At 40.5% G+C, this 15,476-nt stretch overlaps 2 protein-coding genes across 2 annotated transcripts; both read left to right on the forward strand.

Annotated features, from left to right (window-relative positions):
* The first annotated feature begins 3,861 nt into the window (after positions 1-3,861).
* On the forward strand, positions 3,862-7,423 carry LOC146450792 (neuroligin-4, X-linked-like). Its single transcript, XM_085100000.1, has 2 exons — positions 3,862-5,235; positions 6,581-7,423. The coding sequence occupies exons 1-2, from the start codon at positions 4,121-4,123 to the stop codon at positions 7,194-7,196; spliced, it is 1,731 nt and encodes a 576-aa protein (XP_084956126.1). The 5' UTR covers positions 3,862-4,120; the 3' UTR covers positions 7,197-7,423.
* Positions 7,424-9,764: 2,341 nt separating this feature from the next.
* LOC146450793 (fatty acyl-CoA hydrolase precursor, medium chain-like) lies at positions 9,765-14,547 on the forward strand. The gene is made up of 2 exons (XM_085099996.1): positions 9,765-11,148; positions 12,213-14,547. The coding sequence occupies exons 1-2, from the start codon at positions 9,995-9,997 to the stop codon at positions 12,829-12,831; spliced, it is 1,773 nt and encodes a 590-aa protein (XP_084956122.1). The 5' UTR covers positions 9,765-9,994; the 3' UTR covers positions 12,832-14,547.
* Positions 14,548-15,476: the final 929 nt, after the last annotated feature.

Raw genomic sequence — 15,476 nt, forward strand, 5'->3', positions numbered from 1 at the left:
TTCTAATTGACAAAAAGAACGTGGCAGCGAGTAGCCTAGACAAAAAGCAACACCAGACTGGGGAAATCCAAGTCCAAGGCCAAAACTATTATGTGAGAAATTTTAAATTTAAACTCGGTCATTTTATCAGACTCTTTGACGGTTACAATTTGTACGACTCAAGGGAGAAATATGTTCTACTTTTTCTCACCTTACATTTTCGTCGAGCGACGAGTACAGTACGCAAGTCACTTTTGAGCTGCTGAGCTAGCTACCTAGCTATTTAATACGGCGATTCAGGTAGCTATAGTTCAGTAACGCGTTATCGAACTAAACATATCCGTCTTTAATTAAGGTCTTTCAGTGCCAGACGTCCCAGCCTAAAATGAGATTTAAAAGCGAAAAAGCCCTAGAGCAAAAAAGCAGATGACAAGTATGGTGTCTAAATATCGACTCTGGTTGTTTGAAAGGTTGTGAAACTATTCTTATCACAAATGCATTTTGGTCAAATTGTTGTTCATTTTTCCGCTCATGATAAATGAATCATCGAGCATACAGGGTATGAGAATTGATCTTTTACCGAGGGTTTAAAAAAAAGAAAAATATGTTTATTATTTACCCCCGGTAAAGGATCAATCTTTGTCCTGAGAAGACTTCACGCTGCCACGTTATTTTTGTCAACCGAAGTCGCATGGAGTAAAGTGAACATGAAATTTATTTTACTACGGATTTACTCATAGTTCCTTGAATGCGAAAACTATAAAAAGTTTTCATCGCTTTCTTTACCCTCACTTCTTCCAAATCAACAATCAGACGATCAAATCCTCGAATTGTTGTTAATATTTAGCAAGAGTCCGCAGCATCAAAAAAGCTGCTGCTCTTATAAAATTGGCGCGAAAACATGACGCGCTCTTCAGTTAATTTATTTCCCACGTAAATCGTATTTCGCATAATTATGCCATTCCGCACGCCATTCCACATACCATTCCGCAAACTCTTTCCGCCTTTTACCCTCACCGATTTCAGTGGACTTTTTAACAAATTTTCAATGACGTATAGTGAGTTGACTGACGTTACACAGATGTCCTGCAGCGAGGCAATGAACAAGAACATCCCAGCTCTGTTCAAAAGCCCTACCCGGCCTTGCTCGGTCTTCCCCCTCCCCCCTTACGGCCTGACATCGATACAGTCGACTCACTATAATTCGAACCTTAAACGGAAACTGAAAAAAGTTCGAGTTATCGGGAGGTTAAGGACAAATGACCGGAAATAAGGAAAGTAAACGGGGTTTACTGCGTCATTCTATTCACACAGTTTACATTTTCATCAAATTTAATTGTAGAGAAGTCGAATGAAAATGGGACAACATTTCTAAATTATAAATCTGAGAACGAAACGTAACGTAAAACAAATGAAACAAAGCAAAGCCGCAGGATAAGACTACTGAGTACTGCGAACTTTGCAGGTTTTGAAGAGAACAACGTCGGGCTACTGATACAGAGTTCATGCGATTTACTTTGTTGAGAAATAGTTAATACGGCCTGGCGCTTTACTTTCGATTGTCCTTTAAAGTTTTCTACGGAGAAGGATTAAAGCTTTATGAAAATACAATACACTGTAGTTAAATGTATCCTAAACCAGCGAAACCAAAATTAGAACTGGACTGGCACGTTTCGTGTAATGAAAGAAAAGACTGAAACAATTCACGGCTGCTTCAAAATAAATTCATTGTTCAGGACTGTACAGTGCTGTTTGTTTTGACCTGTCACGTCTTGACAAACATGGTTCGAGTTTAATATCGAGGGTAAAATTATATAGAAAATAACCTTGAGGGAAAAACGAAAATTGGTTCGAGTTAGCGAGAGCTCAGGTTCAAGTTATCGAGGCCGGGTAAAATTACGGTAAATGTATAACGCAAATCCAGGGGAAATCGATTTTGGGTCGAGTAAGGGCGAGGTTCGAGTTAGGGAGAGTTCGAGTTATCGGGAATCGACTGTACTTTAGGTGCATCAGTGGCTTCAAATTATCCAATGGAGGACAGACTACATCGATCACGGGGGCACCCGACGAGAACGTTTTTAAATCAAAATACTTAATGCAGTTTATACACGTCACCACTGATTTCTCCGCTCTCAAGCTTGGGACTGGGCGAGGAAAAGACGCTGGCTAATTATAACGAACGTTGACTGGTTCCATTCGTTTAACGGTGTGAAAGCTTCAAATTCTTTAAAGCAAGATGATAGGCAGTGGCGGGTAAGTTGTGAGCCAAAATAATGTTCTTTGTGAGGTCTTTGTGATAAGTCTCGCAAGGTCTTAATAAGGTGCTTCAAACAATTAACTATGTGAGCCAAGAGGGTCAGCCATTTTGACAATCATCACCAGTTTTCCAGGCATAAAGGAAGAAGAAGAACCCCTTTCCTTCCCACTCTCCTGGATAAGATGCTAGTTTGTCTCAATTTTCTAAGGTTTCCATTCCAGTGTTGCAGTCCTCCGAGGTGGGGAGAGATAATGCAAAGCAAATTTTATAGTTGAAGAAAATAACTTTCCAAATCATTGCCTTGCTAAGTGTTTCCTATCAATAAAGTGATTGGTTAATTTTAAACCTGCCACCCTCGTAAAGGTTGCTACTTTCTCGCATTCTGTTAGATTTCTACAACAGTTCACATGCTAACTTCACGTACCAAGGCCGTGGGAAACACAATGTGAAGCAAGTTCTCTTGTCAAAGAAAAATGATGCCAAAACTGTTTGTCTACAGAATCTTTCTGAGATCTGCATTCCCACTGCTCCGTTGTTTCAGAGAAAGTTAAGCAATGTTGTTTCAAATAAGAACGGTTTTATTTCTCGACAACACATGTTAACATTAACAACATAAAAACATACCGGCTTAATCATGGGGTTATCTTGTGACGTGAGAATTATTGTTGTTTTGATTATCTCATTTTGAAGTAATGCGACAATTGAAGTGATATAACATTCAGAATCATGCTACACGGCGTGTGATAAACCAATGCATTATTAACCCTTTAATCCCTTATATCAGAGAAGAAATTATCCTGCCCTTAGCTTGTCCATACACTTTTCTTGTAAAAGTACTGAGGAGTAGTCATTTACTATTGAGAAAATTCATCTAGGGTGATCATATCCTTATCCTTAACTCGGCTATAACGATATCCCAGTTTAACGATGCAATTTTAACCGGGGTTCCACTGTAGCCAGTTCTGTTCTTTTTGTACTCACCCTCCCCACCCTTCGGTGATCAGAGAGGTTGTTATTGTTTGTTTTTTCTTCCCCTCCGTCTCCTTCTATACCCTGGGTGCCAGAGGTTTATTTTTTCCTTTAACCCGAAAAATCGCGGCGAAAGCCGTGCCACCGGCGCGAAGCGCCGAGGAGAAAAAAGGTGCCTCAAACTGCCGAGTTTTCATTTATTAGGATTATATTCTCCCATTTATTTGGATAACGGGCCTCTGGAACCAGGGTACTCCTTCTAGGGACGGTCGTGGGTATAATAACGCCTCTCTCTGTGCCAAACAATTAATGTCTCAGTGTCTTTTAAAGCAGTGTTCGCTTTCGAGGGGAATTAAGCAATAATTATTCGCCGTTTCTTCCGACCCAGATTCCGCGTTTGAGCTGAATTCTGAACCCAGGGATCAACTAATTTCCACGGTGTCAGGGATCAAGATTTACAAAGATTTTGGAATCAGGGATCAAAATTTAAGGCTAAAACTGTGGGATCTGTCGGGAAAAAATATACCTCGTTACGACCCTGTTATATATGGGAGTACTCTCCCATGCCCCAGGTGCGAGTGTAGTGTATTGCGTTACTTGTCAGTGTTAGTAAATTTCCTGTTACACGTAGTCATGTACTCAATATGTTCTGTAATGTTACTGTTCTAAGCAGAAAGCAGAATTACCCCCTATTTGTATTGCAACCTCGATTTACCGGGATGTATTCTTTCGATTGTAATATAAAATGCAGTTCAGTTTCAAGCAATGAAGCGTACGTGTCGCTTGTCTGAGTTATGACGACATAACACTAAATATAGAGGACAGTCATCGGTGTCTCGTTACAGTGACTTTCGACAAGCAAACATTCGAGAACAACGAAACGGGCAACGAAAGAGGATATTCTTGAACAGAAACATGTCGCTGTTACTGTTATTCGTATCTTGTACGTTGTTACTTCAGGTTCAGTCAACGACGGTGTCGACAAGATATGGAAAGATCGAAGGCCTGACGCCGGCTTCGTACCCGAATGCCCCTGGTCCTTTCAAATCTGTCAGCAAGTTTCTTGGCGTCCCTTTTGCTTCTCCGCCGATTGGAGATCTCAGGTTTGAAGCTCCACAACCACCGAAAGAGTGGAAACCAAAAGTGCGCCAAGCTAAAAGACATGGAAACATCTGCTGGCAGCCCAAAACCTATGAATTTAGAATCAGACCATTCGCAAAAAATTTCTCATACAGTGAAGATTGCTTGTACCTTGATGTCTACACTCCAAATGTCAGCTTAAGTTTACCAGTGATGGTCTACATCCACGGTGGAGGATACGAAATTGGCACCGCAATAAGATTTCCCAGCGACATTTTGGCTCTTCAGGGGGTTGTAGTGGTCGTGATCCAGTATCGTCTCGGTCCATTTGGTTTCTTGACGACCGGGGATTCCGCGGCTCCTGGAAATTTCGGAATGTTGGATCAGGTGGAAGCTCTGAAATGGGTCAAAGAAAACATTGAGAATTTTGGCGGGAATCCAGGCAAGGTGACCATATTTGGAGCTAGCGCTGGTGGATCAAGTGTAAGCCTCCACCTATTATCCCCTTTATCGAAAGGACTCTTCCACCAAGCCATAGCAGAGAGCGGTGTAGATTTGAGCATCTGGGCAACGCAGCCAGTTTCGTTTGGTCTCCAAAAAGCTAAAGAGCTTGCTAAAGAACTGGATTGTGCTACGAGCAATAGCAAGGACATGATGGACTGCATACGATCGAAAGAAGACACTGACATAGAAGAAGCTTCCGAATCAGTAATTGCTAACTTTCGCTATGTAGATTACCTCCTCTGGGCACCTGTCGTGGACAAGAACTTTCTTCATGACACGCCCCAGAATCTGCGGAAGAAAAACGAATTCCACAAAGTGCCGCTTATGATCAGCTTTAACAGTCACGAGGGGGCGAACCTAGTCAGCGCTACAGTGAATGCCTCCTTTGTGACGCCAGGTTTATTTAAATCACTTCTAACAAAGTTTGCCCATGCTCTGAACAGTGGGTAAGTACTCATGTAATCATGAATATGCGTTAAAATGCGTTGTGTAGTTTATAGGTTGGGGTGAGGAGTTAAGAGCAGCGTAAATTTTCAAATCCTCTTCTTCTTCTTCTTCTTCTTCTTCTTCTTCTTCTTCTTCTTCTTCTTCTTCTTCTCCTTCTTCTCCTTCTTCTTCTTCTTCTTCTTCTTCTTCTTCTTCTTCTTCTTCTTCTTCTTCTTCTTCTTCTTCTTCTTCCTCTTCTTCCAAGAAACCCCACCTCCTTCAAAAATGAAGATTCTTGTGAGGGGTCGTTAAAGGTAAATAATAAATAAATAAATAAATAAATAAATAAATAAATAAATAAATAAATAAATAAATAAATAAATAAATAAATAAATAAATGAATGAATGAATGAATGAATGAATGAATGAATGAATGAATGAATGAATAAATAAATAAATAAATTGGCTGACAATATTCAAATTACAAATAGTTACACATGTTACAAATGTTACACATATCTTCATAAATAAATATCAATAGATAAATAAAACACACAAACGGATGCGATAATGAAACTAGTGCTTTTATCACATTATTCTCCAGATTTCGTACCCTTACATTAGAGACAAAACGCAGACTCCGCTCTACCCCATTTCAGAATAGACCACCCTTCTAAGAAGGTTTAAATGAATATTCTTTTCTGGTTGGCCTTGCGAAGTCAGAAACCTATTCCTTCTTTAAAATGGTGCTTACCGACCAAGCTCATGCGGTTTACACAGAAGCCTTTTTCCCCTCCCATGGGAAGGTGAAACCGTTTACAAAATTGTCACCTCCGGTGACGTCCCGAGATTTCGCGCGGGAAAATACGAGAAGAAACTGGGGAGGGATGCGGAGAAAATCACGATGCGGGCGGATAATAAAGACGAGGAGCGGGAGAAAACGGGAAGAGACACGTTGTTATTATTTATGCATGTCAATTTTCTTTGCGCTGCTAACCACCATCTGCACGCTTGGAACAGGCCGTCTCACATTATTGGTCCAGAGAACCGAAGAACGAACAACAAAGCAATGTTCTTAGACATAAAACAGTGTAGCTGAAGATTATCAGGGTTTAGTAAAAATAGAGCTTTGAATAGGTTCGAAACATGTGCAGGCCTACAGTGATCCTTTTCTCACCTATAAAGTTCTCATTTTTGAAGTCCTTTTCTTTCTGTTTGCACATATTTTCAAGCCAACCCCTTTCATTCGTTTTGAATTTAACTTCAATTTCCTGAACAAGTTGTTTTTGGAATTCCTAGAATGTTCGTGGAAAGAACATTTTCTCAACACTTTTTACTCATACATTTTTGGCCTTTTTTATTCAGAAAAGAGGTTGGAAATCTTGTGGCAAACGCCTTTCAGTTCATGTACACGCCCTGGCCTGACAACAGTGATAAATACGCACTGAGAGGCCAACTTGTAGATCTCTTCGGCGATTACTTGTTCTTCGCTTCCAGTCACGAGGTCGCCGATATTCACAGCAAAGTTGCCCCGGTGTACATGTACGAGTTCGCCTACAGCAGAATACCCGGAAAATTGGTGAAACACAGCGACAACCTGCCTTACGACTTTGGTTTTCCTCTGCTCCCGAAATTTTCAAACCTGACTTACGAGGCAGACAAAAACGTGAGTCTACTTATTATGCAGTTGTACGTAAATTTCGCCACATACGGGAACCCAACACCAGAGCAAGTCAGGAGTGTCACGTGGGAGAGATTCAACTCGAGTGACAGAGCTTACCTACGAATTGATGCAAATCCCAAGATGGCGGCGTCATTTTATCCTCGCCGAATGGCTTTCTGGAATGATTACTATCCTAAATTGGTTAAGGTGAAATTTGGTACCAAGAAAGAAGTGGTCAGTGGTGCCAACACCAGTGTTGCCATGGGAACGTTTCTCCACATTCTGTTTGTTACCATTGTAGGAATGTTCCTCAAGTGATAACGACTTCGTTTGAGCAGTAATAACTTGCTGAGTTAGCATTTGAAATGTTTGTTAAGTTTATACTTCCGATTGTTTTGGCGCAGATCTGACGTGTCCCTTTTTTGACTGTTTTTACATAACATAACATAACATAACATAACATAACATAACATAACATAACATAACATAACATAACATAACATAACATAACATAACATAACATAACATAACATAACATAACATAACATATCATTTATGCCCCTTGCTGGTAATGAAAGAGGCCTGTAACATGTAAGCTCAGATGCTTAAATAAAATCGTAGTCAAGTCCCGGATGTGACCCATCCGGGATAATGAAACGCGACGCAGGCTGCATAAATAAATTCCTCTTGGTAATAAATCTCACATAAATAAGGTTAATGACAAAATGTTGATTACATTTGCTATTTGCATGCAACATTTGTTTGAATTAAAATTACTTTTGTTCTCAGAATCTTTTTGGCGCAGAGAGAACTTTTGTTAAAGTAATACAGAACATTGTGACAACGTGTGTTTAGCTTTTGTTTGAAAAATTCAGTTTTGATGACGGTGGGGGGGGGGGGGGGGTCTCATCATCAAGCTCACTTTTAAGTACATTCGAACGAACTGTTGACTCCAGACAACAATGATTTTCTGTTAAACCATTGAGCCCTTCCACGAGAGTGAGAAATTTGCATTTGCGCTTCGAATGGTTTGTTCATTTGTTAATATCGTACCATGGGGTAATGGTACGCCTCCAAACTCCATTTGCAGCTGTACCACTTATTTGATATAATTATTCGTCACACAAAATTGAGTTCTCGAAGAAGTTTTTAAATAAATAAGGACGAATGGACTTCATCACAAAAGAACCTTGTACGCCACATGACAAAAAATGTTTACCTCGGTGTAAGAACCTGACGGTTTTTCTTTCTGTTGAAGGTTATTGTTTTCCTTTCCCGAATTGTTTTGACGTTTTTGTTTCCTTTGTTTTACATCGGTTGTGAGTTTTACAGGTTCTTACACCAAAGAAAAGCCGAAAAAAGTCCTATTATACTGGAAGTGTTCTCAGGGAAGACCAAAGTTAAGTACAACGAGTTCGCTGAGAACTACTACTATCGACAGCAATGAAATCGATGAAGTCAATCATTACATCTACCTTGATCAACACCTCTCCATGGATGGATTCGGCCTCGTAAGAACAAAAGATCAAACGTCGTATCACCCTCAGATGGCAAGCGTTTGGTAGAGCAACTGCAATCTTCAAAAAACAAAGGTATTACGACCGTTTTCAAACGCCAGGTTAACGATCAGTGTATCTTACCAACAGTTACCTACGGATCTGAGACCTGGAATCGTACGAAACAACAAACCTTGAAACTCAGAACTATGCAGAGAGTCCATGAAAGAATCATGTTAAACATCACATGGCGAGATCGTAAAAGAGCTCAATGGATACGTGAAAAAACGAGATATCATGGAGGCGATAAGCAAACTTAAATGGAATTGGGCTGGTCATGTAGCGAGAAGAACGGATAACCGTTGGACAACCCGCATTACTTTCTGGACGCCCCGGGGACACACAAGGAACCGAGGAAGACCAAGAACGAGATGGAGGAACGACTTAGATAGTTTCCTAAAGCTCTGGCACTGTGTCGCGCAAAACGTGGTCCAGTGGAGGTCAATCGGGAAGGCCTACGTCCAACGACGGACATTCAGCGGCCGAAAGTTACTGACGGACTGTTTTCAGGGAAAAGGGGGTATGGTGGAACGATCAACTGAGATTTTTCTATGGAGCGTAAGTGACCAATCCCACGAGATTCAACCCACAATGGAAAGATCTAACTTCAGAAAGCCTTAATGGTATACAAGTCTTAAAATGGTCTTGCTACTGAGTATTTATGCTTTAAGTTTGCTAAACGCAACGAAACTGGCCACTCCTTATTATAAAGGGACTCTGCGAACAAATTGATTGTTCTTCAGTGCCACAAACAAATTATACTTAATTAAGCTGAAGCGGTGCAGCTCTTTGGAACAGCGCAGCGTGTGATCTTAGGCAAGTTGAATCACTTAATCAATTTAAGCAATTGCTTAATCTCAATTTTATGAGAGCTTGAGAGACGGCATTCATGGAAAGCAGTTCATAGTTTATAGTTGTTTAGGATTAGAATTTTTATGTACATTTTGATATTGATAGTTTGTGTTGTACGTTTATTTGTATCGGCCTGATGAATTTTTAACCCTGCATAATTAAAGATTAATTGATTGGCGGCCATGTTGGTGTACTGTCAATAAAAGAAGCTAATGAGAAACCTTTTGTTGACAGTACACCGACATGGCGGCGATGACGTCACGTCCATACAAAAACAAACACACACCCCGCCAGTTCGGTTGTCTCATGGAGACCTTGACTCAGTTGAGTTTACAAGACATGTTTCGGTCGTACAACGACCATCTTCAGTTGAAAGTAGAATTAATTTGAAGTTACATTTGAATTTATAACGTAATGCTGAACAAAGATAAATAACAAACGTGCAATAAATTAGGAATCTAACAAATATAAATTCAAATGAACTCCTTCAAATTAATTCTACTTTCAACTGAAGAGATCTAATAAGTATGCAATTGAAAGGTGAAGTTAGATAGACAATAAAAATATTAGTCGATATTAGCATCAAAACGGTTACTTGAACAAAGGCAAGCGGTGAAGCAGAACGTGCGAGCTCAGCTTTATAAAGACACATTCGGAACCCTGCAAAATAGAAATTGTTCGAAAGGTATAAGTTCCAATGAAAAAGTGATGAGAATCATGGTGGCGAATCAACTAATATATCTCTTCATCATATTCTGTGCATCTCTGCCGCTGGTCCGGTCAGTCATTGTGTCAACAAAGTATGGACAAATGGAAGGTCTGATGGCTTCGTACCCGAATGCCTCTGGTCCATTCAAATCCGTCGGCAAGTTTCTCGGCGTTCCTTTCGCCGCTCCACCGATTGGAGAATTAAGGTTCAAAGCACCACAACCACCAAAAGATTGGAAACCCAATGTTCGCCCAGCTAAGAAGCACGGAAATATCTGCTTGCAGAGGAAAGACCTAGAATTTTATGTCCAAGCTTTTACAGCGAATTTCTCTTTCAGCGAGGATTGTTTGTATCTCGATGTCTACACCCCGAATGTGAGTTTGAGTTTACCAGTGATGGTTTACATTCACGGTGGAGGATACGAGATTGGTACGGCAGTCACTTCTCCCGGCGACATTTTGGCGCTCCAGGGGGTGGTAGTGGTTGTGATCCAGTATCGTCTCGGTCCATTTGGTTTCTTGACGACCGGGGATTCTGTGGCTCCTGGAAATTTCGGAATGCTGGATCAAGTGGAAGCGCTCAAGTGGGTCAAAGAAAACATTGCGAATTTTGGCGGAAATCCAGGCAGGGTGACCATATTTGGACAAAGCGCTGGAGGAGCAAGTGTAAGCCTCCATTTATTGTCACCTCTATCCAAGGATCTCTTCCACCAGACCATTACAGAGAGCGGTGTAGATTTGAGCCCTTTTGCGATTCAGCCAACTTCAGTAGGTGTTGGTTTTGCTAAAGAGCTGGCTAGAAAGCTGAGCTGTCCCACCGGCCACCACAGCGCAATGATGGCCTGCATGCGCGAGAAACAGGCCACATACATTCAGAAAGCTACCGAGTTAATTACAGATAAATATACTGACCATTTTATCTGGGCACCAGTTATAGACATGAATTTTCTCCAAGGCACGCCTCGAAATCTCAGACAAACCGTTGATTTCAAGAAAGCACCACTTATGATTGGTTTCACGAGTCACGAGGGTTCTCTATTTCTTTATGAAATGGTTAACTCCTCCTTTGAGCTAATGGAGAGTTTGAGCAGTGGAGTGCGCCCAGCTTTGTTTCAATCATTTCTAACAAAGTTTGCACATGCCCGTAACAGCAAGTAAGTTGGTGGATTAGTTAATACTTCTATACGATTCTATAGAGTGTTTTCACATGACGTCACGGCGGCCATGTTGGTGAATGGTGGCCATGCATGTTGGCTTTCCAAACTAAACCTCTGGGAATTGAACTCTATTTTTATGCAAATACTTTCTTTTGTTTCAGTAAACCAATATGGCCGGTAGTCATGTGAATGAAAACGCTTTATAGCTATATCCTATTCTAAAAACAATGATCCCTTCTAGCAAACCATTTTAATTTTTATCTGCCTTGATCATCAGTTTTTGAGAAAAAAAAAAGAAAACTAAACTAAAGTATGCAATACGTTACGATACAATGTGGTACAATACAATAAGATACGATAAAATGCGAGACAGAATCAATTCCATGTAGTTTTCTTTTATTATATAAACGAATCTATCGCTCGCCATTTTTTTACTGATTGTTTGCTCTAACAACCTTTAAAACGCGGGAAATGACGTCATTAATATCCTCGTTAGTAAGGATATGGAAAATACGCCACGCCAGTCCCAGATGTAGTTTCGTGTAAATTTTACAAGTGTTGTATTTTCCAGTATAAAACTCGTGTCTATATAATAATTAAAATGCGATAGGATACGATAAAATGCGAAGCAAAATAGACTATCTTTGTCAGAATTTGCGTCCCCTAGACTTAAAGCGTCACCACAAGTGGTGAGCCAATCGAAAGCTCTCTCCTACAAAACGATCAATTTTAATCTGTCTATACTAATAATGATTATTGTCCAGTGTTAATGAATGATTGACCAAAATGAAATGCATTAAATTAAACCATGTCATTAAACTATCGATAGTTTTATTTCTGTACAGTGTACATTTTACCATATACTGTAATAGCCGTTTATATGCAGCGTTTTAAATATTGCCTAGATTGGCCTGAAAAACCCAGACGGGCTGCTCAATAAGGCACAGTCTTAGTGTCAACGGTTACACCAAAACAAGTGTTTCTGTCCAATATATGATCATTTTTTTCTTAGCACAGAATGAAATAAATACTGAAAGACATTACTTTACTTCTTTGTTCAGGAAAGATACTGCTAATCTCATTGCGGACGCCCTGAAATTCATGTACACGCCATGGCCTGACAACGGTGATAAGTACGCACTAAGAAGCCAGCTCGTAGATCTCGTTGGTGATTACCTCTTCTTCGCCCCCAGTCACGAGGTGGCCGATATTCATAGCAAAGTTGCTCCAGTGTACATGTACGAGTTTGCCCATCGTTCACAGGCGAGTTACGCTCCTGAGCCGTGGATGGGCGTGGTTCATGCTGAAAACGTCCCCTTCGATTTTGGGATTCCGCTGCTCCCGAACTTTTTACCCTATTATAGCGAGGGTGACAGGAATGTCAGTTTGTTGATCATTACCATGTACGCAAACTTTGCCAGATCAGGCGATCCTTCAGCCAGCGGTGTCTCGTGGGAGAGATTCAACTCGAGTCACAGAGCTTACGTGCGAGTTGACACAAATCCCAAGATGGCGTCGTCGTTTTATCCTATTCGAATGGCTTTCTGGAATGATTACCATCCTAAATTGGTTAAAGCGAAGTTTGAAACCAACAAGGATGGCTTCAGCGGTGCCAGCCCTGCTGTTACCATGGGAACGTTTCTTCATATTGTACTCAGCATTATCATGTTCTTAGTGTGAATGCGATTTTCAAGAGCGCGGGAAAAGTTTTCTTTGATTTTCGGCTGGTTTCTTCAAACCTGAAATGAAGTATGGTTTGGGGAGTACAACTACTACAGCGACAATAACAATAACATTTAACGTGAGAATCAAACACGCTGCACATTCGTTATAAGTTTTGGTACACTTCTTCAACCCCCGTACTAGGCCAAACAACAACGCGAAATGACCAAATTCTAGGTTTTGTGGAGAACGTGAGAACATACCGATGAATTGTTCTCTGCATGGATGTCTTAACTTAAAATGCCGTTACTTACAATTCTGTTCCTGGATAGTTCGTCCACATTGTACGAGTTGAACGATTCAGTAGTTCGAGAAACGTAAAGCTGAGGTTACGTTTTCGTTGGCGTTGCCGTTGGCGTCGTGGCTGCTTTAAGGGGAGCTTTAGCAAAGACCACGGCGGTAGCGAAAACGTCATTATTAACATGAATATAATTTGCGTTTTTCCAAACGTCGTCGCGATTATTCCAACTCGCTTTAAATGTAAAATGTAGGTGAAATTCCCTGGAGTTGAATTCTATGATGCCGTACCCAAGTATAGAAAGAGAAAGAAATGTTCGTTGTCTTGTATTCACGTTCTCCATAAAACGTTCCATCAGGACACTTCACGTCCTAGTCGTGCAGTGACGGCAAGTTAGAAATGTACCAAAAAAGTGTAATGCACGTGCAGAGTTGTTGTTTTGCTTATTTTACTATAAGGGAACTTAAGCAACGACGACGGGGACGGCGACGACAACAAGTACGCCACAGAACAATAGGTGTAATGAGCAAAATTAATCACTCAGCTCTGCAGGTGTGTTATATTTTTTTGTACATGTCTCTGCCGTTATCGTTAACACAACAACTCGAAATAACCAAATTCAAGGTTTTGTGGAGAACGCGAACACAAGGCGGTAAATTTTTCACTTTCCTACCTTACTTGAAAGCAGTTCCTATCAATTTAGTTCCCAGATAATTCGCCCACATTGTACAAGTCGAACGAATTGGAATAATCGCGAAGTCGTAAAAGTAACGCGAAGTTAGCGACCTTTTCGCTGGCGTTGCTCAGTGTCGTCCGCCAAGTTGCTTAAAGTCCCTATTTAAACCATCGTCACGCCGTACCATAATATTGATGCAGGTGTTCAACTACCCCATCAGCAATATGTATAATTTTCAAATGCTTTTGAAGCATTTGCAAACGTTGCTGTTCTATATATCAAAAAGAAATCTGCCTGGACATTAATTGAGTGTTTGTTGTACAGCGTAAGGTGAAAAGGAAGAATGTATTCTCATAGGCCCCTGACCCCGCCCCTGACTTACAGTACGAAAACGGAGGAACAAGGAAAAAGGTTGAATTATTCCAAATTATAGTGGGATGCCACCACACACATCTGATTTTATAATTTGTACTGTATTAATTTTTATCTTGTATAAATCATCTGTTGTAATACTTTGCTTTCTATGTTTTATTTACACAACATTTTAATGTTGTGTAAATAGTGTGAAATAAATGAACCATGAACCATGATGTCTTTGTCTGCTTAGTGTGCTTAGCTGAGCCGTCTCTTTAAACGTTTCACCGGAACGTGAAGAAGTTAATGCCGCCCATATAACCCCAAGTCGTCTTTGAATGAATGAATCACTTTTATTTTAATACGGTAGTTCAATAAGTTAATAACTTCTTTAGATGAAAGCCCCATGAAGTCGCGGGTCGCGGGTAAATTGTCGCTAATCCTAACCCTAACCCGCGACAATTAGATTCTCCCCTGATTTAGGTATCACTATGAAACGATGGTTTGACGGCGTTTGATAGACTCAGAGGGAGAGAATTCCAAATATTTTTCCCCTGCCGGGAGAGACTAAAAGAGACTTTTAAAAACTAGACTTCCACACAGTCGTTTTTAGGGGAGTCCGTATTTTCTCCTCCCCGGAGGTAATACGAGTCCCCTAAAAACGACTGCGTGGGAGGCTATTTAAAAATTGGCTCGGAGAGAAATTTGAGGAGAATGACAGACCTCCTGAGCAGACGAATCAGTATTTTTTGCTTTTATCAATGCATGCCTTTTCTAATGTTTCATTTTGATGAGCTCACCGCTGAAATAATTAAGTCCTTAAGATTATTATTATTATTAACCATACATGAAAACAATGATAAGAATTATGGTTAATGCTTATTGATTGAACTTTACATCAATAGCAATAAGAACTAAGTCCACTTCGTCGCTTTCTCCTTCTGGTAGGATATTGAGTTTAAAGTGTATATTTTGAAATGCATCAGGAAGTCGATCTTTTTAAATGCTTATGGATGCAAGCAAAAAAACTGTCCACTCGGTCACGGTCGGTCGTTCAGCTGTTCATCCGGTTTCACTATGTTTCTTGTTCGTTCGCCGTTCATGCCAGTGGACGCTCGCTGGCCCTTTTTTGTTTAGTCGCTTGTTCATCCGCTCGTTGTTCGCTTGTGCGTTCGTTTGAACTCGTTATATAGAGGTTCGTTAACTCGATCACATAATGTTGCGCAATTTACTTGACTCTGAGACAACTTCCGCTCAGGTTGTTGAAACATCAGGGAACTTATTAAAGCACAGACATTTTTAAGCCACTGACGGCAACCGGAAATTGAATTTTTC

This window comes from Pavona decussata, unplaced genomic scaffold (assembly GCF_977016875.1).
Source record: "Pavona decussata unplaced genomic scaffold, jaPavDecu1.1 SCAFFOLD_426, whole genome shotgun sequence".
NCBI lineage: Eukaryota > Metazoa > Cnidaria > Anthozoa > Scleractinia > Agariciidae > Pavona > Pavona decussata.

What these genes read in the sequence shown, in the direction of transcription:
- LOC146450792 (XM_085100000.1), top strand. Translation starts at nt 4,121, where the DNA reads ATGTCGCTGTTACTGTTATTCGTATCTTGTACGTTGTTACTTCAGGTT. An exon ending in GCCCATGCTCTGAACAGTGG is followed by an intron (nt 5,236 to 6,580) that starts GTAAGTACTCAT and finishes TTTTTTATTCAG; the next exon opens with AAAAGAGGTTGGAAATCTTG.
- LOC146450793 (XM_085099996.1), top strand. Translation starts at nt 9,995, where the DNA reads ATGAGAATCATGGTGGCGAATCAACTAATATATCTCTTCATCATATTC. An exon ending in GCACATGCCCGTAACAGCAA is followed by an intron (nt 11,149 to 12,212) that starts GTAAGTTGGTGG and finishes TTCTTTGTTCAG; the next exon opens with GAAAGATACTGCTAATCTCA.